The sequence below is a fragment of the Apteryx mantelli genome, chromosome 4 (genome assembly GCF_036417845.1).
Source record: "Apteryx mantelli isolate bAptMan1 chromosome 4, bAptMan1.hap1, whole genome shotgun sequence".
NCBI lineage: Eukaryota > Metazoa > Chordata > Aves > Apterygiformes > Apterygidae > Apteryx > Apteryx mantelli.
The window spans coordinates 38,460,548-38,484,654 of NC_089981.1; the positions used below are offsets into that span (position 1 = coordinate 38,460,548).

Here is a 24,107-nt window from a genome sequence, read left to right on the forward strand (position 1 = left end):
TTAGGAATCTTAGCATGAGAAGTGCTGCAAGAATGTAGGATATTATTATACTTTATACTTTTGGGAACAAACACTTCTGTGATTAGGGTGGAAATAGTCACAGCGTGGTGCCGAAGAGATATCTGAGTGAGCTCCAGAATAATTAATTTTATAAGAAGTATTAAAACAGAGCTCATTTGGGTATTTAACAGCACTGTATATCAGCGAGCAGTGCTTTGCTCTAACATAGGTGGACTGTTTCTGCTCTTTTAAGCTGGCTTTAATTTTAGCAAAGATACCACCTCATTGCACAGCATAGTCTAGACAGCCCCAAAGAATCAGGAGCTCCAAGTTCTCTTCTTGTCTCTGTTACTGAAACCAATGTTTTCAAACCTGAGTGCATGAAGTTAAATTCTTAGAAGACTGCTTTCAAAACAGTGCCCAAAGCACTTTTTTACTTCAGTAGAGGCTGAACTGGTTCTGCTGTTCCAAGGACTGTGACACACTTCCAAGGACTGTGACACACTTACTGAAGTGCCCAAGTATCAGTAAGCTCTCAGTGGCCTTGATATGTCAATCCTAGACAACAAAAATTGCAACTGGAAACTTGCCACAGAACTCATTCACACCTCCCAAATCATCCCCATTTTCTCTTGTAATACATACATTTCTGTGGTAATGCACTGTCATAACTTCACCCAGGAGAAAAGCAACTCTGGCAGACAGTAACATGAGAATCTTCATGGTCACTTGCCAAATTATGAAAGCTGAAGTTTTAGGATGTAATTAGACCACAGAATCCATTGCCATATGAAGCTGTAAAGGGCAATATTCAAAAGGCATTTACATCCATACTGGATAGCATCAAGGATATGAAGACTTAATTATAATGTTAGAAGAAATATTAAACCTTTTGTTTCAAAACAAAGCCTTACTCTAATAGAAGATCAGGATGAGAAATAATATCACACATACATTACTCTGTCTGCCTGATTCAGCTTTGTTATAATCTTCTCTGAAATGTCTTGGATGAATTCTTATCAGAAATAAAGATTTTGATCCAGACGGACTTCAGATAATTCTAATATTCCAACACATTTCAGACTATATCCTTAGAATCATTAGACCCACAAACACTAGCATTCTGTCAAAAATGCTTAGTGCTTCACAGTGCTATTGCTGCAGAACTTCTTTTGGAAAGCAATGACCCTGAGAAGGAGCCCTGTCTTTATCTTGCTTGCCAATAATTTTATCTCCAGAAAATGCCATTCATTAATATCATCAGCATTCCCTTTCAAGCATGCAACACTGCAGAGGAATTACAAGACATTATAAAAAACAGAATGTTCGAACAGGCCATCCAAGGACAAGGTACCCACTTTTGAGAATGAAACTGGAAAAGAATCTATGACTGTTAGATCAGATACTGAAACATAGTGCTGCATTTAATGAAAAATGTATCTTTGGCAGCTTATGAGTTTAAAAAAAAAATCAGTATTAGATGTAGGCCTTTAGTTGCATGATTTTTAAAACTACAAGATTAAAATTTTAACGTTCTTTTCTTGTAATATCTTAATGTGGAGATGAGTATTAAAACTTTACATTAAAAATGGACTCAGAAAGCAATGTAAATGCAAACAGAACAAAAGATGTCAACAGAATAGAATTTAGAGATCTAAAACCTTGCAAATTCAGATGAATTTTATCTCCTTCAGCAGGGTAAGTCATATCTCTTAAAAGGGTATCAATTCTTATTCTAAAGTACTGTGGAATATTAGGGTGCAGGTAGATTTACGATCTTCATTTTCCTTCATTTGTTCCAATGAAGGAAACTGCATTTACAGCCAAAGTGTAAATAATAGTAGAGTGTAAACAGTAGTATTGATCTACTGAAAAATTAAAAACAAGGGATAATTTTACCACTGGATATCTAATACATATCTCTAGAAATAGTCATTAAAATGTGCTACCCTTCCGTAATCCCTAAAGAAACAAACTGAAATGTGTGCTTTACTCACTTAGCTTTGCGTCCACGTTTTAGAAAGAATCTACATTCTACAGTTTCACAGCTAATCCAGCTGAGAAAAGATCATGAATCAAACAAAACAAGCTAGAACTCAGCCCAGACAAGTCAGAAATTTGTGAGTTAGATGTTTCAAACATTCTTTCTTAACCACTGAGCATAACTAGAGGTGGTGAATACAGCAATGTATTTTAAAATCTTAGTAACTTCAATAACTTTTCAGAAATTTTCCATCCTGTTTTTTTCAGATCAAGTACTTCCGGAAAATTTCAAACCTGTTAGACCATGTAGCACAGAGCTACAAATCTTAATGTCCAACTTTATTAAGAACCAAAATTAGAATCTACAAGATTACATTTTTTCCATATCTTTTCTTCCCAGTTTGCTATTTAGAAAAAAACACAGAAAAATTATTAAAGCAATTAATATGGCTCATACAAGCTTTATTCAGCCTTTCCATGCATAGATCTTTTGACAGAATCTTTAATTACAACATAATACTTTTTTTCCACAAAAGTCCTGATCATTCAGTACACAGGATGAATGATAAGGTTGTGAAATTAACCAAGCCAGTTAGAAAAATCTGTTTTAATTTGTTGCCAATTTTAGGAAGGTGTTAACAAAAGAGGAAGGGCATTGAAAGAAGAGAAACGATATGCTTGTGTCTCACAAAACTGAGTGCCATTTTGAGAAGTGCAGTCTTCCCAAATTTTGATGGATTTTTTTCCCAATAGCATTTTAGTTGGTTTACTTAAGAACACCCTTTTCACGGGTGTTTGCTGACTCTTACATTCCTCATTTTCTAGGTGACTCATATGAGAAACATGCAAAAATACACACATGCAAAAAAACTAGGTACTCATAGCCACAACTGATGTTAACAAGTAGCACATTCTGAAGAATTCAGGTTCTTAAAATGCAAAATTATTTGGAAAAAATTAGACCTCTCACATTGGTTAAGGCAAATGAACATTTTTGATGTTTTCTGGGCTTTAACTCTTTATTTGTAAATCACGTATGAAAATACCTCTAGAATACGTTGTGAAGACTCCACTGTTACATCCCTGAACATCACAGAAAACCCCACAACTTCTGTTTCAAAAAACAGTTTTAAAAGTCTGCATTAAGTATAGGGGTACATATCCAACAGAATCTTTAACTGTAGCTCATTTAAGGTAGTATTTCTCAGGTACTTGCAGCTCGGGGCTTGTTCTGATTGCCTAGTGGTCTAGTTGCATACCAGTCAAAAGTGAGCCATACTCACACTGCCCTGTATGAAGGATCTGCCGTAGTGGCAATATTTGCAAACTCTTACAAGAAGCATTACTTATAATCTATTTCTTACACAATATAACAATCTTCTCCACTAGATGGCTCTGACATTCACTATATATATTAAGACTGTTTGAACACTTACACACAGAAGCCAATTCTAAAAGAAAAAAAATGCGCACTAGCAGTTTGTTATTAAAAAAGGCCCCTGATCATTGGTATATTCAGGAAAGACAAAAAGTGAAAGATTATTTTGAAATAAAATGATACATACATATGTGCAGACACACACAGACATTCAACAAAAACATACATTTTGCTGCAATTTTTGGATTACAAATGCTAAAGGAAAAAATTTGTATGTCCTTCAAATCCCAGATGCAAATACACAGTAAACATTTTAAAAATTCGAGTTGCTTATTTTCTTGTATAATAAAAAAAAGCTGCGCAAGTAGAACACAAGTGAGGTCTAGATGGCACAAAATAGTGCTATTCAAGGATACAGCCATGTTAGCACATTGCCTTCACCTGAGAGAATTTACCCTGTGAATAGCTTCCGATATTCATGCTAGTCAAATCTCTCTTCATGAAGCTACATTATGCCATGTAGACCTGGCCAGACACATCTACATTACAGCTTGATGAAAGATCTTCTACAATTAATTACATAATTGTATTTGCAAATAGTAATCAAAGACATCTAACAGCACAACATAAAATATCTTTCAAGTAAAATAACTGACTTTTTCTCTTCAGCTAATATAGCTGAATATATAGCTGACAGTACCCATTTTTTGAATGAGACCAACGAGTATATTTTCAAGCCTGGAAAATAATGAGCTATTCCCAGATACAAGGTACTAATTATCAGTATCACAACTTTTCTGCCAGTCATGTTTGTATTACTGATCATTTACAATTCTTAGTGTTTGAGGTTTTTTGCATACTGGATCAGTCTGCAGAGCTAGTAAAAAGAGCAAGTTTCATGTTTTGAGCTGCAGCTACTTTAAGAACAAGTATCTTAGTCTCTCTCCCCTATTCATTCTTATTCCATCTGCAGTCCTACCCTTCACCCATGAAGATGTTCCCTATTGTAAACTCAGCAGGCAATAGATTACATTTTACCACACATGGTGTAGTGCAATATGTACACAGGGTGTAAACTGAACTACATATACAGGCTTTTAAAATAACATACATCCTTTAAATAAGGAAACATTGCAAACACAACCTTTTTCCTCTTAAGGATTAATCCTTATCAGTGCAAGGTTAGTGAGGAATTAAAGCAGATATTTCTTCTTAAAGGTTTACACACTGGTATTTCAGTGATCCTAAATAAAACCTGGAGATAGTAACTGTAAAAGGACATATGAGAACTACTATTAAAAGCTCAATGTTCTTCTCTTCCCTCTTTAATGTTTAGCACCTGTTCACTATTTTCATTTTGTTTAGAGTAGAAGTAGATAAACACTTCCCAGTTATGTGTTCTTTTAATATTTCTTCTTTGTTCATCTGTGTTTATCTTCATCTGTTATACTCAAAATGTTAATGACGATCTTTCAGTACTGATTCTAAAATCAGACTGAATATTTAGTATTGAACAAACCTAAAAAAGAATATATGTAAGTGTTGCAAAGTGTCTGTTCTCCAGATAAATGCCCCAAACTCCCAATACCTCCCTTTCTGTTGTTCTAGTCCCACTTGTAATTCGAGTCATTAACAAATGACATTTTCAATTTTCCTTTTAAAGAATTTATTTTTTCTTTTATTTCGCATTTGCCATCATTTGGAGATTTTTCAACTTATTTTAAGTACTTTTACTATGAGTCCAAAAGGAGAACAGTAATTGTTCTTAACTGCACAACAACTATTTTTAAGCAGGTTTAGAGATTAAATCTCTTCAGAAATTAATACCACTTTGTGCTAAAGTAACAACTTAATTCTACAAACCTGTTTAAATTTTCCTCTGATTTTTTCCAGATCTTCTTGAAGCTTATCGTAAGTGGGGTCTTCATAAGGGAATTTCCGAATCATCCCTATTAATGAATCCAGAACCTTTGTCTTTTTGCTACAAAGAATCAAAACAAAAAATAAATTAGTCTTCTATTTTTCCATCTGCTAACATGAAGATTATACTGCTATTTATATATTATAATTCAGAGCACAGATCCCAGTCCTCCATCCCTTTTTTATCCAACTTTTTCCCCATTTAACTCACTAAGGCTATGTTCCTTTGATATATACACACACACGGAAATAGATATACAGATATTTAAGCCATAACTTGCTACTGGAAGTTAAGTTATTGCACAACTAACAAAGTTAAGTTTTCCCTTTTAATTACCTTCCAAAAATTGAGAAATATTGAAGAATCTTTGAAAATACCAATTAGATGACTGAGTGAAATAAAGAAATGCAATAAGAAAGTTCACCAAAACACATATCAAGATGGCCGAGAATACGGTGGCAATTCTTTCAGCTAACTTTATCAAAATTGGACAGGAAAAAAAAAATTACAATTCTACCTAACCAAAGGAAAGCCATCCATTTTTGGCACAATACACACTTGTGTGGCAAACTAGAAAAATAAAAAAAAAAAAAAAGCAAGACGGATTTCTGCGGCAGTCAGAAAAAAAAAAAAATATGCAGAGACCATAAAATTCCAGCTAGGGAAGGCAAAGATTTTCAGCCTTATCAAATACTTCTGAATTATTCATGAGATACTGATGCCCTTGCATGTCTCACTGGCTTTGGGAAACAGAGCCTATAATTATAGCTATTACTGATAGTGAACTGCAGCTCCCTCAAAAAAGTACGATAGCAGTGTAACATGAATGTCAGTCTTGGATGATGGGGCAACCATATCTCTGAGAATGAACAATGCTAATTAGGGGATAAAATACTTCCAGACTGAACAGTGAATATTGAGTGCAGGTTCTTAAAGATTCTAAATACTGCTCATGAATGAAATTCTATTCAGCAACTTCCTATAATGTGGTCTTGTGCCTATGGTCTTATTAAAGCATCTCAAAGATAATACAATTTGTTAGCAGGTTAGGAAAACACTGTATCTCTCCAGTCAAATAAAATTAAAAAAGAAATAACAGAAATAAAAATACTGGATAAGAATTAAACTATGTATTTAATAATCTTCAGAAAACAGACTGTTAAGAATACTAAGGTTCTACCAAATTCAAATTAAAGTATTCTTAGGAAACAAATCCTTTAATCTTCAGAGAATGAACTCGGAGCCAAAGTTTCTTGCCCAGCTAAATATATTTCGATTTTCAAAAAGCCATGAAGCATATGGATTCTGTGCTTTACAGAGGAAGATATTAACAACACACTTAAGCAATTTCACCAGATTTGTACACTGCTAGAATAAGGCCCAAATAATGCAACACACTATATCATTTTTTTCTTTTTGGAGGAACAGTATCTACTCCTTTCCTCTGCCAGCAGTCTTATGAAAGCTATAGAACCAACAATAGCAAACAAGAGCATATGGATCATGGGTAGAGATGGGACAAGACACCCCATCATAACAAATTCTGTCCTTAAGTATACAAATCACTCAGCAAAAGCACACTACAGTCAGCTATAGGCTGGAGATAACATATCCTCTAAGCTGGACTTTGCATGCAGTACTTTCTGAAGGCACAGTCTAACTTTACCATCAACTGTTAGCAATTAGACAAGTACAACCTCACCAAAGAACTATTCTAGTCTTTAAATCAATAATATTGTGCAGCTGTTAACAAGTCACCCTTGCTTGCTACATATGTCAGCATCACAACTTTTATGTAATGAAAAAAGCTCTGCCAGTGGTTAGCAAACTTGACTGCAGTGATGTAGAAGTGGTGAGTGTTATTAGTACTTCATAAGCATGCACTATTCTCCATTTGGAGAAAAACAACACAGAAATCATAGAAAAATGCAAGTTGAAAAGGATGTCTATAGGTCATCTAGTTCGCCTCCTGCCCAAAGCAGGGCTAACTTCAAAGCTATATCAGATCAGGTTGCTCATGGTCATCTCCAATCAGATTTTGAAAGTCTAGAAGGATGGAGCTTCTACAACCTCTCTGGGCAACCTGTCCCAGTGATTAACTGCTCACACTGAAAAGAACTTCCTCCTTATGTCCCATCAGAATTTCACTTGTTGCAACTTGTAAACACTGCCTCTTGTCCTTTCACTGTGCACCTCTGCAAAGACTGTCTCCATCTTATCTAGAACTTCCCCTTACATAGTACAATTATATACCTCCTTTGTCTTCTCTTCTCCACGTTGAACAAACTCTGTTCCCTTATGCTCTCTTCAACATCATATGCTCCAGCATAGGATAACATCCTGCTGGCCCTCTGCTCACCTTTGTTCTGCTTATCGATACTGGGGAGGCCAAAACCAGACACCTTAATTTGAATCAGTATTAAAGGAACAATATTTTTTTTTAACCCTACCTGTTCTTTTCATCTGTGCATTTGTGGAGCAGACACTGCCATGTCAGTGCAAACCCAAGGTAGCAGCCAACCTGTGGATTTATAAGAATGCCATGGGGGAAAAATATATATGTATATATATGTAGTGCATACAGTCAAACAAACAAACAAAAACAAAGCATTGCATTCTAGCTCACTCTTCAGGAAACAAATCACTGGATATAGAAATAAGTTTCTGTGTTGGAAAGTTCAGTAAATTAGGGTAGGATAAATAAGGGTAATTGTAGTACATAACATAAGGACTAAACTATTTAAAATGCAGCCCAAATAGCAATTCTGAGAAACAATAGCTTATTTTATATGCTTTAAACTCCCAAATTTATGAATCTAAACTGTAGTAGTGGGAAGATAATTAGAAAACAACCTGCCTATTTAGGCTTTGATAAGACTTGTTTTTGCAGCAGTGCCAGCTTAAACAGCCCCCCAAACATCTGTACCAGCTCAGCTGAGGGAGCAGCCAAGTCAAATGAAACAGGAAACTACCTTTTTTGAAAATATTTTGGAAACAATTTTACTAGTCTAACTGAAGATGGTAGCACAGAGTCAGAAAGTAGTATGAGGAGCTGACTAAGCTAGCCCCACTGCCAGAAGAACTTCTCATTATGACTTTGGATACTAAATGAAATAGGAACGTAGTAACATTTTTCAACGCACCTATTGGATAAGATAGCTGGAATCCCTTTCAAAAGTGACTTAGCATTGATAGAGAAATGATGCAGACGCCTAAAGCAAAATTTAGCAGACTTTGCGGAACTCAAGTCCAAAATTGCAGCCTAATCCCACATTGGTTCTGTATGTGTGCATGTGCATATACCTGACCTTTAAACTAAAAAACACTGTTGGCCTTGGAAGCTCCTGTAGCTGGCAAACCACTTCAGAGTACAGTAGGTGCATTTGGGATGCCTATGTTTGTTAAAATAGACAGCGGAGGTCTTTCATAAGGCTCAAGCATGGGTTCGGGATTAATATCCCATTAAGTGCTGGAGCATATTTCAAGTGAGGCTTCCAGTTTATTTTCCTCTAACAGAAGTTTAATTTGCATGCACCAAAACTGCTTAAAAACCCAAGGTAAATGGAGACAACTGACGGATTTGTTTCAGAGTTGTGCTATAGCTGTAAAACCAAACTACTAAGGTAAAATACATCTGGCCCCTGGACCCTCAGCAGCAGGCTTCTCAGCATAATGAGCACAGCCCTACCAGAGCAGGGCAGTGCCAGTCTCCTGCTTGAGCCCAAGCAGGTACCTTTCTAAGCTCCCCCAAAGGATGTGACCTTATATGGATACACTTTAACAATGCTATTTTACTTTAATTCTCTCTCTGGCAAGGCCAGTATCAGATCAGTATCATGATTTTGCTCAAGACATGTAACAGGCTGAGAAATCTAAGATTGCCCAGGTCAATCTTTCGCTCATTTAACATGACCACCTACAGCCTTACTATTCTCTGGAACTTCCTCTATATTAATAGGCTGGAATACTCCTCTATTACACTTTTATCTTGGACCTTTCTGTTTAAAGCCATCCAGTTTTAGGGGCTACTGTTTAACATTATCTTCTTAGAACTCCATAACTGTAGCATAAGTAGCAAAATACTTCGTCACTATGCATTTCTGTATCATGCCCAAATGCATGACAAAATTTTATAATAATGAGCCTTTCAGATTTTTTTAGTTTACCATTTTCATTTCTTAATGAACCAATACCATTGCTATTGTCCTTTTTGTAGTTAATTAACTTCCTAAACCTGAAAATGACACATGTAAAATTACCAAAAGGACTTCAAACAGATCAAAGAGATTGAGATTTGTGGTGCTATACTTGAAATAAGCCCTGCTAAGAATCCTGTAGTACAGTTTCCATGTCAAAGCTGAACTTTAAAAAGACCAGCTCAGGTCCAAAAATACTATAACCACATTATGCAGCACTGAACATGCAACATGACTTGAGCTGGACACACAAGACGAGTCATGGTGTCTCAATGCCACTCTCTCATTTCTAGGAAGGCTTACTGAGTCAGGCATGGCATTGGGTGAATGTGGCAATACCTGGAGCTGACTCCATGTACGGAAGAATAATTGCACCTCAACCAAGAGCCCTACCAGTATTAGATATGAGTGCAGCTGAGACACCTGTAATTGTCCCTTTATGAGGCAATTTGGGTGGAAAACCAATGTTTCATGGTTTTCTCTGTTCTTATATATCTGAACTGCCTGAATCTTTGATGAGTCAAGTCTTGATTAACTGGGAATCTTCTATTTGTCCTTAACACTGAGCCACAGATGATCCAGGAGGGCCTTTAGCCTCAGTTTTGTAGTATAAAAAGTAAATAAACACTACATCCATCGTCAATTTGTTCTGAGCAAGCTTCTTTGATTTTGTTCATATTTTTCTCCTTTTATCCTCCCTTCCAAAAAACCCCCCACACCTTCAGAACCATACAGCAAATGAACTCAGAAAACATGAAACCTTCTATTAAAATGCTCAAATCAAAACACCACCTTTAAACTAGTTTTATGGGCCTTCTTAGACACATACAGAGCAATATAATTTAAAAAGAGTTATTATACCTATATATCTATGACTGGAAAGTGTAAATGTACTGTCTTATTCAAAAAAAGAACTCCTCATTATACAATTTAAACTGCATAACGTTGATGAAGCTTATGAGAACGTATTCAATTTTCACCTCCTAAATTCCAGATAATACTTTCAGTTTTTTTTCTATATGATGTTATCAACAGGTTCAGCACAATCTAAAAAAGAACTGCTTTAAATGATCCTAGAATGGAGCCCTTGGGGCTCAGGCTACCACTATACCAGGCTTTGCTCAACAGTTTCTACGCTACAGTGAGTTTCTTGTGATTCTAAAATATCTTCCCATTTACCTCAGACCCAATCTTGGCACCGTGGAGTGATCCATACCTCCTTCCCTCAACAACTCCGATGTGGCTGCCTTCAGCATACCCCTCTTGATACCCCTCACCATGAAACCTGTAAAAAGAGAAGTACGGTTTTTAATGCTTATATCCGTATGCAGCTCATGGTACACACAAGCAACTCCTGCAGTCAAAAACATTCTTTATCATTTCGGGAACACAACTGTCCATATTTAGAATTATGCCACAGCAATAATTTCAAATAAGACGCATTTATGAAGATTTGGGTATTTTCAAACAAGCTTATAATACTTTACCAAAAACAAGGCACTTCACAATCCAGCTTAATACCTTTACCAGAAGAGCCGCGATCGAGGGGCTCGGCCCGTCAGGGAGAAAGAAGGACGAAGAGGGCTCCCGCCGCCGCTCTCCCCCCCGCCCCTTCCCCGGCTCGCCGCCCGCCGCCGGCCCGGCCCGCACCGCTCCCCGCAGCGCCTCTGGCCGCCCCCTGCCCGGGCGACCGTTACCCGCGGCGCGCTGGGAACCCGCTCCGGCCCCGCCGCCCCGTCCCGAGCCCCGCCGCCCGGCCGAGGCCACCGTGCCGGCCCCACCTCTCCTCGGCCATCACGATGTCGTCAAACATGTCCGCGCTGGACGCGGCCGCCGCCATCGCGCCGCGAAAGCCCAAGCCCCGGCTCCGCGCCGGATGCGTTCCGCCGCCGCTCAGCATGCCGGGAAAGGACAGCAAGCCGCAGGGCCACAGCCGGGAGGCTCCAGGGCGCAGGCGCGCAAGACCCCCACCCAACCCGGGCCGGCCCTCCAGCTGCGAAGGGGCGTGGCCCAAGGGGGTCCAGCGTGCGCGATGGGCGGGGCCTCCCGCCCCTCGCCCCGCCCCCCGCCCTGCGTCCGTCAAGATCGGGGGGGGGGGGGGGGGGGGCTGTGCGTAGGTTCGGCCTGTCGCGCCTCGCCGCCTCCGGTGCGGCGGTGCCTGGTCCCTCCTTCCTGTGCGAGTGGCTGGGCCGGGGTCTGCGGGGCTTCGCGCGGGCCCTCCGGCACCCTCTTCCCTCCCGGTGCCTTGCGGTTCCAGCGCCGGTGGCGGGCTTCGTCCTCGCGGGCCGCCCCGCGGGCGCCCAACGGCTTCTAACGGCCGCGGCGCGGGGCGCGCGCCCCAGCGGCCGGCCGCGAGGCGGTGCGAGCCGCGCCAGGGGGCGCCAAAGCGCTGCGGCCGCCGCGGGATAAACCGCCTCTCTTGTGCTAAGTGGGTGGAAGATACGTTTCGTTATCACGTTAACTACTGGAAAGCTAAACCTCGGCCTAAAGTAATCTAAGACGCGGTGCTTAACTAAGATTTTGTCCAAAGCTCTGATATCCTCCAAGTGTAATGAAAAGTCTGATTGTTATCGAAAGCCGTTTGGAAGTTTTTCATCCAAATGAAAACAGTTGGTATCCTGAATACTGCCTTCATAACTGAGAGGATAGATTATGACTGCTGAAAGGCATAATGTGTTATCTAAATTTTATAAAATGTTCAAAGTGAATCTTATACCTTTTCTCAGCAAGGTGGGGATTGATTCTTAGTTCCTAGATGAGAACTTACAAAGCAACAGCTGTACCAAAAGACTTGCTTATATAAGGCAGTCTCAACTCCCTGCAATGAGATCTATGCAGGTGTGCTGAAATAAGGTTGATTTTGGTTGGATGCCTCTGAGTACAGGTAGATACTCTCTGGATTTAATTGTAGGATTGATTTCCCCAAATTACTTTGCTTTTAAAAGAGATCCATTTGAAAGCTTATAATGTATTTCCTAAAGACTATAATTCAGTAGATTTTTTTCATTTGTCTTGTTTGCTTGTTAGGTCAAGATGAGTAAGAGAGGGGAAACTGTTTATACCAAATAATTGCGGTATTGCTTTCCTGTCCTTTCAGTTCACTTCACTTGGTCGCACTTTCTCTAAGGCTTTCAGACCTCTGCGGTAGGCAGAGAAGCAGTACTTCCTGGAAATTGCTTCCTCTGCCCAAACTTAAGCCCTGGAGCTTCCAGAGCCTGGTTCAAAAGGCTTGTTTAATCCAGTATTTGCCTTTGGTTTTGTCCAGGAATTTACCACTACATCTTTTTAATGGCTATTAACCTCATTCTTATAAAGCCAATATACTTTTGCTGGTTTACAGCCAGGGACTATGATATTTAGATTCACACATTTTAGGCAATGAAGAAACCTGTCCTGATCATCTAGTCTGGTCTACACACAACCCAGGCCATGTAGCCAACCCAGTAATTTCTGCATCAGGCCTTGGACATAGAGGGTTTGAACACCTGATCCAAGTTCTGTTAAACTCAACAAAAAACTGTGATGTTGCTATCACTGGGGATTTGGTTTGGCATTAAGGAAACTGTTCAATACCACGGAGGGAATCAGTGGGTGAGCTAGAAGTGGAATGGAAGAAAATAGTGATAAAACTGAAAGGATAAATCTTGGTCCCTTTCCCATGAAACTAACAGTTTATAGTGTTAAGGAAGATTTTTACTGTCTATGAATTTTTTTCTCATTTCTTGACCTCATTTCTGGATGATTTGTTTCTTTACCAGTCAACCTAGCTGTTGTTTTGTAAGCATAAAATCATGTAAAGAACTATAAGTAAGACTAATTTTCAACAGAAGAAGTTCTAGAATCTAATACAGGCCAATTTTGCTTTGACCAGAGACATTTTTGTTTTTCAAATAGTGCATTTTTGATGTATTTATATAACAGCACCAAACTCTAGTATGCCATTCTAGACTGCTTTATTACAACATTTATTTATTATTACAGATTAGCACTGGATAAAAGTAAACATTTGTACTTGCTTGTAAACATATATTTCAATGTTAAATTATACTGATGTCTTTCAGATATTTATACTTAAGGAAAAATTTGGCCTTAGGCACACCAAAGTAGTCTGTTAATCCAGACATGGGCAAAGCATGTTTGTTAGCCTTTGAGCCAAACACAGAAAGGCAGAGGACCTGAAAAGACAGCTTTGAAAATATTAGACGTCTCTAAAAAAAAAAAAAAAAAAAAAAAAAAAAAAAAAAGAACTGCTGCAGAGTGAAATAAAATAATAATACTAAAGGTTTAGATAAATAGATGCACCAATCACAGTTCATTAAAAATGTTCCATGACAACAGGCTATGCTGATTTATCTAGAGTGACTGTAGTCAGTCAGCCAGCTCATATTCTCTGTTAATTTAATGTTTAGATTTCCCTGAATCTCACACCAAACCACCAAAGTTTTTCCCAGGTGTGAAAACCTATCCACTCTACAACCTCTCAATCACAAACGCATATTGTTCACTAACCATCTGATGTTTGTGGAAATGTTAGGTATCTTTGAAGATTTCCTCTAAGCTAATAACTGCAATTTAAATTTTGTTTTTGAAGTTAGAGACAAAAAGTTCTTTGATCTCAGTGGGTAGCAGGATTGATCCAATATGCTGAAAATAGAATATCTTTTTCTGGCAAGTTTTGACAACAAAACTATCTCCATCTTTGGGTCATTCTTATACACCTTCAGCAATGAGTCCAATCCAACAGTGTTCCTGATAAACTTACTGTGTGTTATAAATTCACCCCTAATTCAGAGTCCTACTGACATCTTTCCTTGCACTCCCATTTACTTCCAAGGGATATGCATCACTACTTCGATCACCTCGGAAGCTGCCTGAATGAAGGATTGGCTTCTGTATTTTTTTGATGAAAGCAAATACATTTGTTTAATTTATCATGTCATTTTCTGTTCATATATAAAGCACGCTGGTAGCATAGGAAGCACCATCGAAATTGTTCACATACATAGTTTCAGCACCCTGAGCAGAGATAATATTGATATTATGGGTCTTGTATAAAGGATTTGCTACTTTTTACACTTCTCCAAATTCAAGATGGAGATGCCCAGTATCTCCTTTTCTACAGCCTTCTCACTACTCTAACAACTCTTATTTACATATCATAGCTTCTAATTGAGACTTCACAAGGAGACATTTGGCACCCTAACATTTTTAAAAGAATTTAGGGCTGTAAAATGTATGACTACAAATGAAAGCATTGCAATCAACTTACTGTCTTTGACAAACCATGATCAGTCCAGACTTGTATAGTGCAATTTGCAATGGTGGTAGTGTTTACATTCCCACAGAACCTACAGCAAGGATGCTTAAAGGTTTTGCACGCCAAGTTCCTGGCCTAATCAGGTGTCTAATGGTAGGGAAAGCATTTTCCAGTAATCAGTCCACCTCAAGCTGTGATCTTGTCAGATTTCATAAGCAAAACAGCTGGGCCCGGTCAGTGCTTGGATGGGAAACCTCCAAGGAAAACTAAAGTGCTCCAGGAAGCGGTGTGGGTAATTTAGCTCCTGGCATTCTTCCCTCTGTCTGAATAAATATTGAACCAACCACTCTAACCATGCTGTTACAGTAAGAAACATTGTGCGCTGGTGGAAGATGCAAATTCAAAGGTGTCAGCAAATGGGGTCACTAAAGATCCCAAGATACTGTTCGCCAATGTAAGGGTGCTCATTTTTGTGCTCTACACACATATTTACAAATAGAGACATTAAAGCTACCTAAAATTCTCTCACTGGTTAAATTAAACAGTGTATCCTATGCATTCTGTTCTTATTTGCTGTTTCCCAGCAAAACTGGTTTTTGGCAGAAAAGTGGATTTGGGGTGAATTTTTTAAATATTCATGTTCATTTTATTTTGTTTTCTAGTTCTTGAGTTATATGAAGGGGTCTTGAAAAGTATCCAGTGTTCAAAAAATATATAGTGTCTGATGAAAAGCTGAATGCCCCAAGTCTGAAAACTTTTGGGATAGAACAACTTGAAAATCAGGACTACATTTCCCGATACATGAGGACTAGCAACCCGCCGGATGTGTGGCAGTGGCTCAGCACAAAGGAGAATGTGACCCATCATGGGAGATGTTTTCCAGCCGAGAAATCTACAATTCCTTTGAGTCACCCTTGCAGCATTTCCAAACCGAAATGTTTGATCCTTGATTTCCTGTTAGAAAACAACTTCTTTTTCAGGAAAAACAACCCATTTTCTCCCCAGTTGCATTGCTGAGTATACTGCCATTTTTAAAAGGCAGCAGCATTCCACCTGCAGTATTTTTACATTTTGCCAGTGGGCAATTTATGTACCAATATAAAAATCCACAGGTAGCGTTTGTGGTGTGGGTTGAGCCTGGCTGAAATCACTGCCAACAGTTCAGTTCCTGTTGGGCGTACAGGAGCGCACTCCATGGTGTGCCTATACTGACATACGGGATGCGGCTTTGCCTGCATTGGAAATTGGACCTGGCTGCAGCCATCAGCACCCATGCAGCAGAATCCCCACTGGAAAAGGATGGCAGCAATCACATTTGTAGCAGATTTTTCCATCTCCCCTAGGAATTACCCCCTTGGAACAGCTGGAGGCAAACACTGTAGGTCCCTCACACTCACATCAGCGTTCAGCACACTGATGGCAGCAAGCAGAGCAAACTGCAGGGTTTAAGGACATAAATGGAATGTAAAAGTGCTACTTTATAAAATAGATGTAAATCCATGATCACGACTGCCCACAGAGCTTACAGCTGAGCTTCCTTCATATGTTGTACCAGAGAACAGGAATTTAAGATTAGGTCAGAAGTGAAAGAGAGGAAGTGACCTTCACATATCTCCACTAAATTATCAAAATTTAGTGAACTGTCTCCCTTGCATAGTAAAAATACCTTTCTTATATTTGCTATTTACCATGGAGCTCATCAGTAATTGGGAGCAGGCAGATTCTGATTACAGCATTGGCACTCAAAGTCTAGCTCTGGGTAAACTGTTTGGTCTCTCTGTGTCCCTGTCTGTCATACCTCTTCAACAACATCATCTTCACAAAGATGCTGTGGAGACAAATTTAATAGTTTTATGAAGGTCCTTGATGTCTTTAGGCTAAAGGAGTTACAAAAGAGAGTCAGCCAGGTTTTTGTGTTGAAGATGATTTTTTTATTGCAAATGTACATGTTACACTACTGATAATATACAGAAATTTAAAAAGCTACTGTTTCATGATTACAAAACTTCACGAAATTTGTTACAACTAAAAAAATCCACCTTCAAGAGTATATAAATAGAATTTTGAGCATAAATAATAGTAACAAAATAAACAGATGTATGCATTCAATAAATTAATTATAAATATTGCATTGCCAATGAAGTGCTAGGTCAGAAGAATGCTACTGTTTCCAGCAGAGTTTTTTTTGTATAGAAATCTGTTATAAATGAACCTTTAGAAAAGAGTAAAATCCCTGAACCTTTTTCCTCACATTCCTTTTTTTGGGTGGGGTTTCAGGTTTGTTATTCTTTTGTCAAATTGTTGCAATAAGAGAAGTGAACTGAAGGTATCAGACGTCCACCTCTTGGCCATAAGGTACCCACAATCTTTCCTTGCAAGGTGAATGGTATGACTGACCCAGTTCTGCAGCATTCAAGTCACTAAACTGTTTCTCTATTGATTTCAGCTGATGCAGAATCAAGCCTGGAAGGCCTTAAAGGAACTGCTGATGTTTGAAGGTAAAACATGAAAACTTATTATGCAATCGATTTGACCTATACATCATCCATTTTCAGTCTTTTTCTCCATTTGCTAAAGACATATACACTTATATACAACAGAACTTCTGTTACTGAAGACTAGTTTGTTGGTACTGCTCATTCCCTACCTGATGAACATAAATACTGGGTCCTGTATACACTTCTACCCATGTATAGATTTCTCACTAATGTTAATGAGGAGTCTATATTGGATGATGCAGACCCCACAGTAAACATAAATTAGCCTATAAAGGAAATCAAAGATCCAGTTTTCCAAATTACCCCTTAGCAATAAGGGAAGGAAGAAATATTTCCTTTTCTTCCCTTATGTCTTAAGGGAAAAAGAAACACAATATACAAGCAGAATGTTTTTCAGTGGTATGCTTTCAATAGAAAGTTTTCCCAGAACATTGTCAGCAGCTTTTCAAGGGACAGCATTTACTCTAGTTCACATAACCACATTTGCTAGGTCTTCCTTAATCCTGTTTTCTTCCAAATGTTTGTCTTTAAGGCCTATGAACCTAAAAGATCATTAACTTCCCTGTGAATGAAAAGCATTTGCTACATTTGCTCCTATGAGCAAAAATAACAGGTGAACATATGTGGTAATGAGGTTGGTATAGAAAAATTATAATAATTTTATCATCACCACTGTAATGGGGTAACTTTGGTGAATTGTTTTTTCTTATTTAATCTTTTTTTTCCCCCCAAATAAAGTATGGATAGGGATGCAATCCTCTAGAATATAGCCTCTGAGCAATCATATCTTCCAGGTATAACACATTGCAAGGAAAAGGCTGGCTCCATACTTAAATACAAAAAAATGTTCAAAATACTAGTACATGAAAAGCTAAAAACCTGTAGTATTCTGCAATATTTCTTTTACACCATGTTTGTAATTGGAGTCATTTCTGAAAGCTCGGGCTCTTCACTGGAGACAGTTTGGAGGTGAGTCCAAAGGGATCCATGCTGTCGGTTTCAAGAGGTGAGGAGTACATATCTGATTCGAAAGCCTGGCTATAATCACCATATTCACCAAAGTCTGTTGACTCCACAGGCACAGTGTTGATCATAGGTAAAAAGTGAGATAATGGAAGAAAATCTTTTCCCTTGAACTGCTGTCTTTGCTTGGCACTGCTCAAAGACACGGAGATCCCGTGTTTCTTTGATTTATATACGTTGTAGCCGTCTGGGCGTATCTCCTCTTCAAAGGAACAATCTTCAGTAGAATACCTGAGCTGAAGGGCAGGGAGGAAAGAAAATTACAAACATGCCCACGGGCCCTATGCCTGGCAGCTGCCAGCATAGAGGCGCAAGGGGGCTGGCAGGTAGGATGCCGGCCCTCGCCATTGCTCCGGGGGCAGCTCTTTCCTTTACGGACCACAGCCACTGAGACCAGCCTAAAGCTCCCCATGTTGCATGTAGCATGCATTTTAGATTATGAAGCCATTAAAAGAAAACATTGGCCTAATCCAGAACTCCTCAAGTTAATGTATGTCTTCCCATCCTCTTAAATAATGCAGGGTCTGTGCTTCCACACATACTCTTGCTCTGAACACAGAGAAAAAACATCTCAGTTGCCAGTGCTCCTTCAGATAAACTGCTGTTAATTGCTGGCAGTATTTAACTGCAGTCATGAGACCTAATCCAATAGTCCTGAAGTATAAAACCCTAGTTCTATTAGAGATTTGCTTAAAGGCCTCAGGTTCAGGTCTGTAGAAAGGCATCACTATAAAGGACAGCACTTCACAAACATGTCAGTCAGTAAAAATATATTAAAAAGGTAACTGCTAATGTTTTTACTCAGCATTAATTGAAATTCCAAAAAAACTAATTAATGCAGTATTATTTTCCCATTAGACATTACTTAGAACTACACATTTTGTAACAATGTGAGTTCAGATTTTTTATAGAAGAATATATTTTCTTAGGTATGAATTCGTAGAAATGCATTTATGATATACTGCACATGTAGTATATTAGGATTTTGTATCACGAGGTCAGACCTTTCCAGATCCTTTACATAATCACTGTATTTCTTACAGCTCTGGTGTTATTTCTGGCTCAGCTATTACAGGTTTTTGAACTCTTGGTTAATAAAAACCCATTGCTGATTATATGTCGGTCATCAGTGATAAAAGTGTTCTTACATGAATGCTCTACCTGTCTAAATTTAACTTAGAATATAGCTGATACTTTTAAGTCCTTTCTCAAACACCAATGATACAGAGTACAATTAAGTGTGAAATGGGTGCCTTTTTAAAGGCACTTTTTAAACCATTTAAGTAATTCACAAAAAAGCATTTTCTGCAAATTATACAATATTTATCCTTCAACACACAGTATATCTTGGAAGACTGTATAGGATACAAACTGATGGTTCAATTGTTATCTGTCCTTATTTCTATGAGTGGTCAGCCTCACTGATGACAGTGATGAAATAAAAAGGCTTCTTGAGCAAGTGTGCATTACAAATCACAGCAGTTATTGATTATGCCCCCTCATATCTCAACTATATCAACTATATGCTATGTATATAATATGATAATATTAAGAAGTTACATGGTTTCCCCTAACCTACAGGAATTATGAAAACAGACTACAGCACACTGCATGTTTGAAATCAACTTTAGTCATCACTTTTCCCGTGTCAGAAAAAGGCACGTCAGGTACCACATTTGCCCTTTAGTTCTTCCACTCCTGAACACAGTGCTGATAAGGGTATGAATTTCTCCACAGAGCTTGTCTGCCCTGGCTGATAGTGGAGGGGTGATAGCAGGTGTTGTGAACGACCCGATTTCTCACTCTCAGCCTGAACTGGCTACAGTCTCAGCCAGTGTTTCTTTGGCACTCAGAGGGATATAGTTAGTGTAGCGGTACACACTGGAAGCCATTTCTTTCTTACTTCCAATAACACAGGCAGATCTCAGAGCAAAGAATCTATAGGAGAGGGGAACTGCATCTCAAGAGAACGCTTTTCTTTATGTGTCTAATTCTGCTCACTTCTGTGAATGTTGTCACTGAAGTCAACGAAACTATGTTTGAGAATAAAACATACAGAACTCATCCACAATGCATAGATCTGATGGCATGGATACATGTCATTATATTTTCAAAAAAACACGTAATTAATACATCAATAAACAGTCTCAGTCAAGGGTTATTCACAATCTTTCAAAATGCTGTTATAGGAAAGCTATTTTAAAATTGTGCAACCACTAAAGATCCAGTCTGCAGCTCCAGTGGGAGTGGGATCCAGGCTTTGCTTAGTTTTCACTGATCATTTTGGTTTGGATATACATTAAAACTTTAAGCTAATAATTCACCTACCGTCCAGACCATCTGAACCTCAAGATCTGTGCACCTTATCAGTGCACTGATTTTCTGATTCTAGCCAAGAAAAGCAAGGAAATGCAGAAAAAAGACTTCATCCTATGTTATGGACTCAAGCAGTAATCTCACTAAATCATTCCGGCTCTTATTAGAGATATTGGGAGTTTTGACAATGGGCCAAGTCGTTGCCCTATTGAAATCAGCAGAAATTTTGCCAGCGTAATCAAAGCAGAGTAAAACAGTGTATATACTATGGCTGGTAAAAAAATACTCCCTTCTCTCTGTGAAACCTCAGGTTCCTCTAAAGCAGTTACACAAAAACTGAACTTGAATCTCACCCTTTAAATTCTAGAGTTGGCAACTTACTTATGTTACTTACAAAGCCACAGTTTATGTCGCTGATAATATTCAGCTGATAGGCTGATACAGTAGGTGAAAAGCATGAGCTAACAACATTGCATCAGACGGTCGCTAAACTTCTCAGCCTCTAAGTGTCCCACGAGTGTGCTGCTGCGGGTCTCAAGACCAAGTGAGACAGGGGAGGAGAGTCTCTCCCCCCGTAGTCCTGTTTCTGTCTGATACTTAAGGAGAGAGCAACCCCGCCTTGGTGGGACGTGCATACATGGGAGCCATGTGGGCGCACCTCCTCTCCCAAGGAGCACTCTTCTTCGGAGTACTTAATCGGAACAGCAAGAAACTAATTAAAGGAAGTGTGTATAATTCGGGCTATGGGCTGACTTAATCTATTTCTGTGGCAGAAGCAACCCCCCCCCACCGATAAGGGTTTTTAAACATAAATGAAATTTTGCTCTATATTGTCTTTTCAGTCTCTTCTGGGGACATGTAACACGTAATGGAAATAGTAGATTATTCGCGTTAGAAAGCTGTTTTTGTCGTGCTGCGCTAATAACCATGGCGGCCTTTTAGGCAGCAAGAGTGACAAAATCAGGGTCTTATGGAGGAGAGGGGGGGTCGGAAGCTTTGTTCGCCCGTCGCAGCGGAGGGCTTCAGTCCTTCCCCCTCGCCGCGGCCCTGGCGCGGCGGCCGGCAAGCCCCTCCGAGGGGCTCCGAAAGCCCCGGCCCGGCCCCGGGGCCCCGTGCCGCCGCTCACCTGCCCGTGCAGCCGCCCCGCCGCGTCCATGCAGAGGTAGCGGGAGCTCCGCACGCCCTTGATGGCCACGGTGCGCACCGCCACGGCGCGGATCTCCAGCAGACCTGTGCGGGGAAGGCACAGCCGGTTAGCGCCGCCGCCGCCCCCGGCCCCGCCGCCGCCGCCGCCCCCGGCCCGCTGCCGGCGGCAGCACTCACTCTGCGGGCTCTGGCTGCCGGCGCCGTCCACCCGGCCGTCGCTGCCGATCCTCAGGAAGTAGCTGAAGAGCCCTTGCTTGCTGGCGGTGTAGAGGTGCCGCAGCCGTATGGGCTCCCCCCAGCCGTAGTTCACATGGGGGCCGGCGTCCGATAAAGGCAGCGACCTGGCCCCCACGGCCAAAGCGAGCCCGAGCAGCGCCAGGGAGGCGGGGGACTTGCCCAGGCGCTCCCCCATCGTCCCCGCTTGCTCCGTGCCCCCTCGCCCGCGCACCCGCCTGCCCGGCAGCGCCGACGCCGGCGGAGAGAGCGGCGGCTCAGCGCTCTCTGGAGCGGATCGCCTCGGGATGCAGGAAAGGCACAGCCACCCCCCGGCCTTTTATAGCTCTCTGTTATCAGCCCGATCGATTCGGCTAAATCCAGTTCCAATATAGAGCCCATTTCATAGCAGGAATTGGTCAGATCAGTCACTCCCCCCGAAAATATTGATCGAGTGACATCATTTCACAGGGGACACCCTGAAGTCGCTCCCTCCCCGACCGCACCTCGAAGCTTTCCGCTGCCGCCCCGACCTCCTCTGTCCCCGGCGCGGCGCAGCCGGCCGGGCAGACCTTGCCCAGATGCCAGCGCAGAGGCAAGGGGCTGGAGGTGGATGCGTATACATATTCATGTACATTAAAAGAAATCCAGGGGTTATGCGGAGTTGAAGACGTGGGCTATGCTGGGGGGCAGAGAAGCAGGAGTCATTAAGAAGAGAATAAAACCACCGCAGCGGAGGTCAGAGCGCTCGGACTGAACCCGCAGAGCTGAGCTGCCGGGTCGGAGCTTGCCCATCCTTTATTTCCCTTATCAGAAATAAAGCGGCCGGGCCTTTGTGGGATGCTTTTTTATCTCGTTCAGAGAAATTAGCCCTCGGCAAAACACAGCACGCCTTCTCCTCCCCGGACCTCTCAGGCTGCCCGCTCCGCAACGCGCTCAGTGCCCAGCGGCGGCGGCCGCGGGCTTTGCGCCGCGCCCGCTCCGCGCGTGGCGGAGCGGCAGCAAGGAGCGAGCGGAGCGCCGCGCCCCGGCGGATGGCGCCGGCCGCCCCGCGCAGCGGCCGCGGAGGCAGGCGCGGGCTCTGCGCCGGGAGGCAACGCGCAGCTCCCGCCGAGCCCGGCAGCGCCGATTCACGGCGGGCCGCAAACTGTCGCCGCTTTGGTCAGAGCGGAGATGCTGCAACCGGGCACCGTCGCGGCGGGGTCGCTACCTGCCGTCGGCGGGGGCCCGGCAGCGCTGGGCAGGCCGGCGCCGCCGCGGGCCCCCGAGCCGCCCGGCCATGCCCGGCCGCGTCGCTAGATGGAGCCTGGCACCCGGGAGGCGGTGGCGGCGCCGGGCGGCTCTGCCCCGCGGGCCGCTCCCCGCCGGCGGGAGGAGCAGCAGCAGCAGCGGGGGGCGGGGAGGCCCGCGGCGGAGGTTTGGGGAATTTTCTCGCATCTCAAGAGGGAAAAGAGGTACCAACGGGATTTCATAAAGAAAAGGACTCCTTCTCCCGCGGGATGCGTTAAACCAAAATTACACAAAACAGAACTTCCCGCCCCCAGTAATGTCTCTGAAACTACCACCTGCCTGTCAAATCCCAAATACAGTTTTTACACCTTTTGCTACTCATTTACTTTCGTCATTTTGTCTGTACACTTATGCTTCCATCCTGTAAACACCCATACAAATAGCTTTTCTTCATGAATCATCTTAGCTCAGTGAGGCTGTGTGCATAAAGGTCATAAAAAATACAGAATTTTTGTAGGATGATGGCCTGCACTTATAAAAATCCTTACATCTATTATCACATGTAGCTTTTGGTACTGAAGTACCATAACACATCAGTTAATCAGTGTTTGAATGATCAGGGTCTTGTATCCAAAGCTCTCTGCAGCAAGGGATTCCATGCCACCAGTCATTCCTAAAGCAACTACTGATTTTGAATACATTCATTTTTTTTAATGGTCACCTTGAGACACATGTAAAGGAACCCAGTTTTCTCTACACGGGTGATGAATAATTTAGGAAAATCAGGACCACTTCACTTTCAGATGTCTCTAGCTGCATCCTTCAAATCATGGGCTGATTTGAGAAGTGTTGGCCTTTCAAACACACAAGTTTGCAATATTATAAAAGCAATAAAGAATACCAGGGAGTCTGAGAGCCTCTTTTTTTTCCCTCTACAGAATTTTGC

General features: G+C 41.2%; 2 protein-coding genes across 2 annotated transcripts; both read right to left on the reverse strand.

Annotated features, from left to right (window-relative positions):
- Window positions 1-2,424: 2,424 nt before the first annotated feature.
- On the reverse strand, window positions 2,425-11,460 carry LTO1 (LTO1 maturation factor of ABCE1). Its single transcript, XM_067296264.1, has 5 exons — window positions 11,260-11,460; window positions 10,658-10,763; window positions 7,733-7,803; window positions 5,225-5,342; window positions 2,425-4,880 (listed from the first exon to the last, which is right to left on the reverse strand). Exons 1-5 carry the CDS (start codon window positions 11,376-11,378, stop codon window positions 4,812-4,814), a joined length of 483 nt encoding a protein of 160 aa, XP_067152365.1. The 5' UTR covers window positions 11,379-11,460; the 3' UTR covers window positions 2,425-4,811.
- A 6,699-nt stretch (window positions 11,461-18,159) lies between these two features.
- On the reverse strand, window positions 18,160-22,130 carry FGF19 (fibroblast growth factor 19). The gene is made up of 3 exons (XM_067295351.1): window positions 21,896-22,130; window positions 21,699-21,802; window positions 18,160-18,492 (listed from the first exon to the last, which is right to left on the reverse strand). Exons 1-3 carry the CDS (start codon window positions 22,128-22,130, stop codon window positions 18,160-18,162), a joined length of 672 nt encoding a protein of 223 aa, XP_067151452.1.
- Between the last annotated feature and the right edge of the window lie 1,977 nt (window positions 22,131-24,107).

Bases quoted from the DNA above. Each gene is read 5' to 3' on its own strand.
- LTO1 (XM_067296264.1), bottom strand. From the start codon at position 11,378: ATGCTGAGCGGCGGCGGAACGCATCCGGCGCGGAGCCGGGGCTTGGGC. The intron at 5,343-7,732 runs GTAGGGTTAAAA...GATTCTTTGTAG, and splicing joins TGCACAGATGAAAAGAACAG to CAAAAAGACAAAGGTTCTGG. The intron at 4,881-5,224 runs GTTTGTAGAATT...ATTCTTTTTTAG, and splicing joins TCAGAGGAAAATTTAAACAG to GTTTGTTCAATACTAAATAT.
- FGF19 (XM_067295351.1), bottom strand. From the start codon at position 22,130: ATGGGGGAGCGCCTGGGCAAGTCCCCCGCCTCCCTGGCGCTGCTCGGG. The intron at 21,803-21,895 runs GTGAGTGCTGCC...TTCCCCGCACAG, and splicing joins CGGCAGCCAGAGCCCGCAGA to GTCTGCTGGAGATCCGCGCC. The intron at 18,493-21,698 runs GTGAGCGGCGGC...CCTGCCCTTCAG, and splicing joins CGGGGCGGCTGCACGGGCAG to CTCAGGTATTCTACTGAAGA.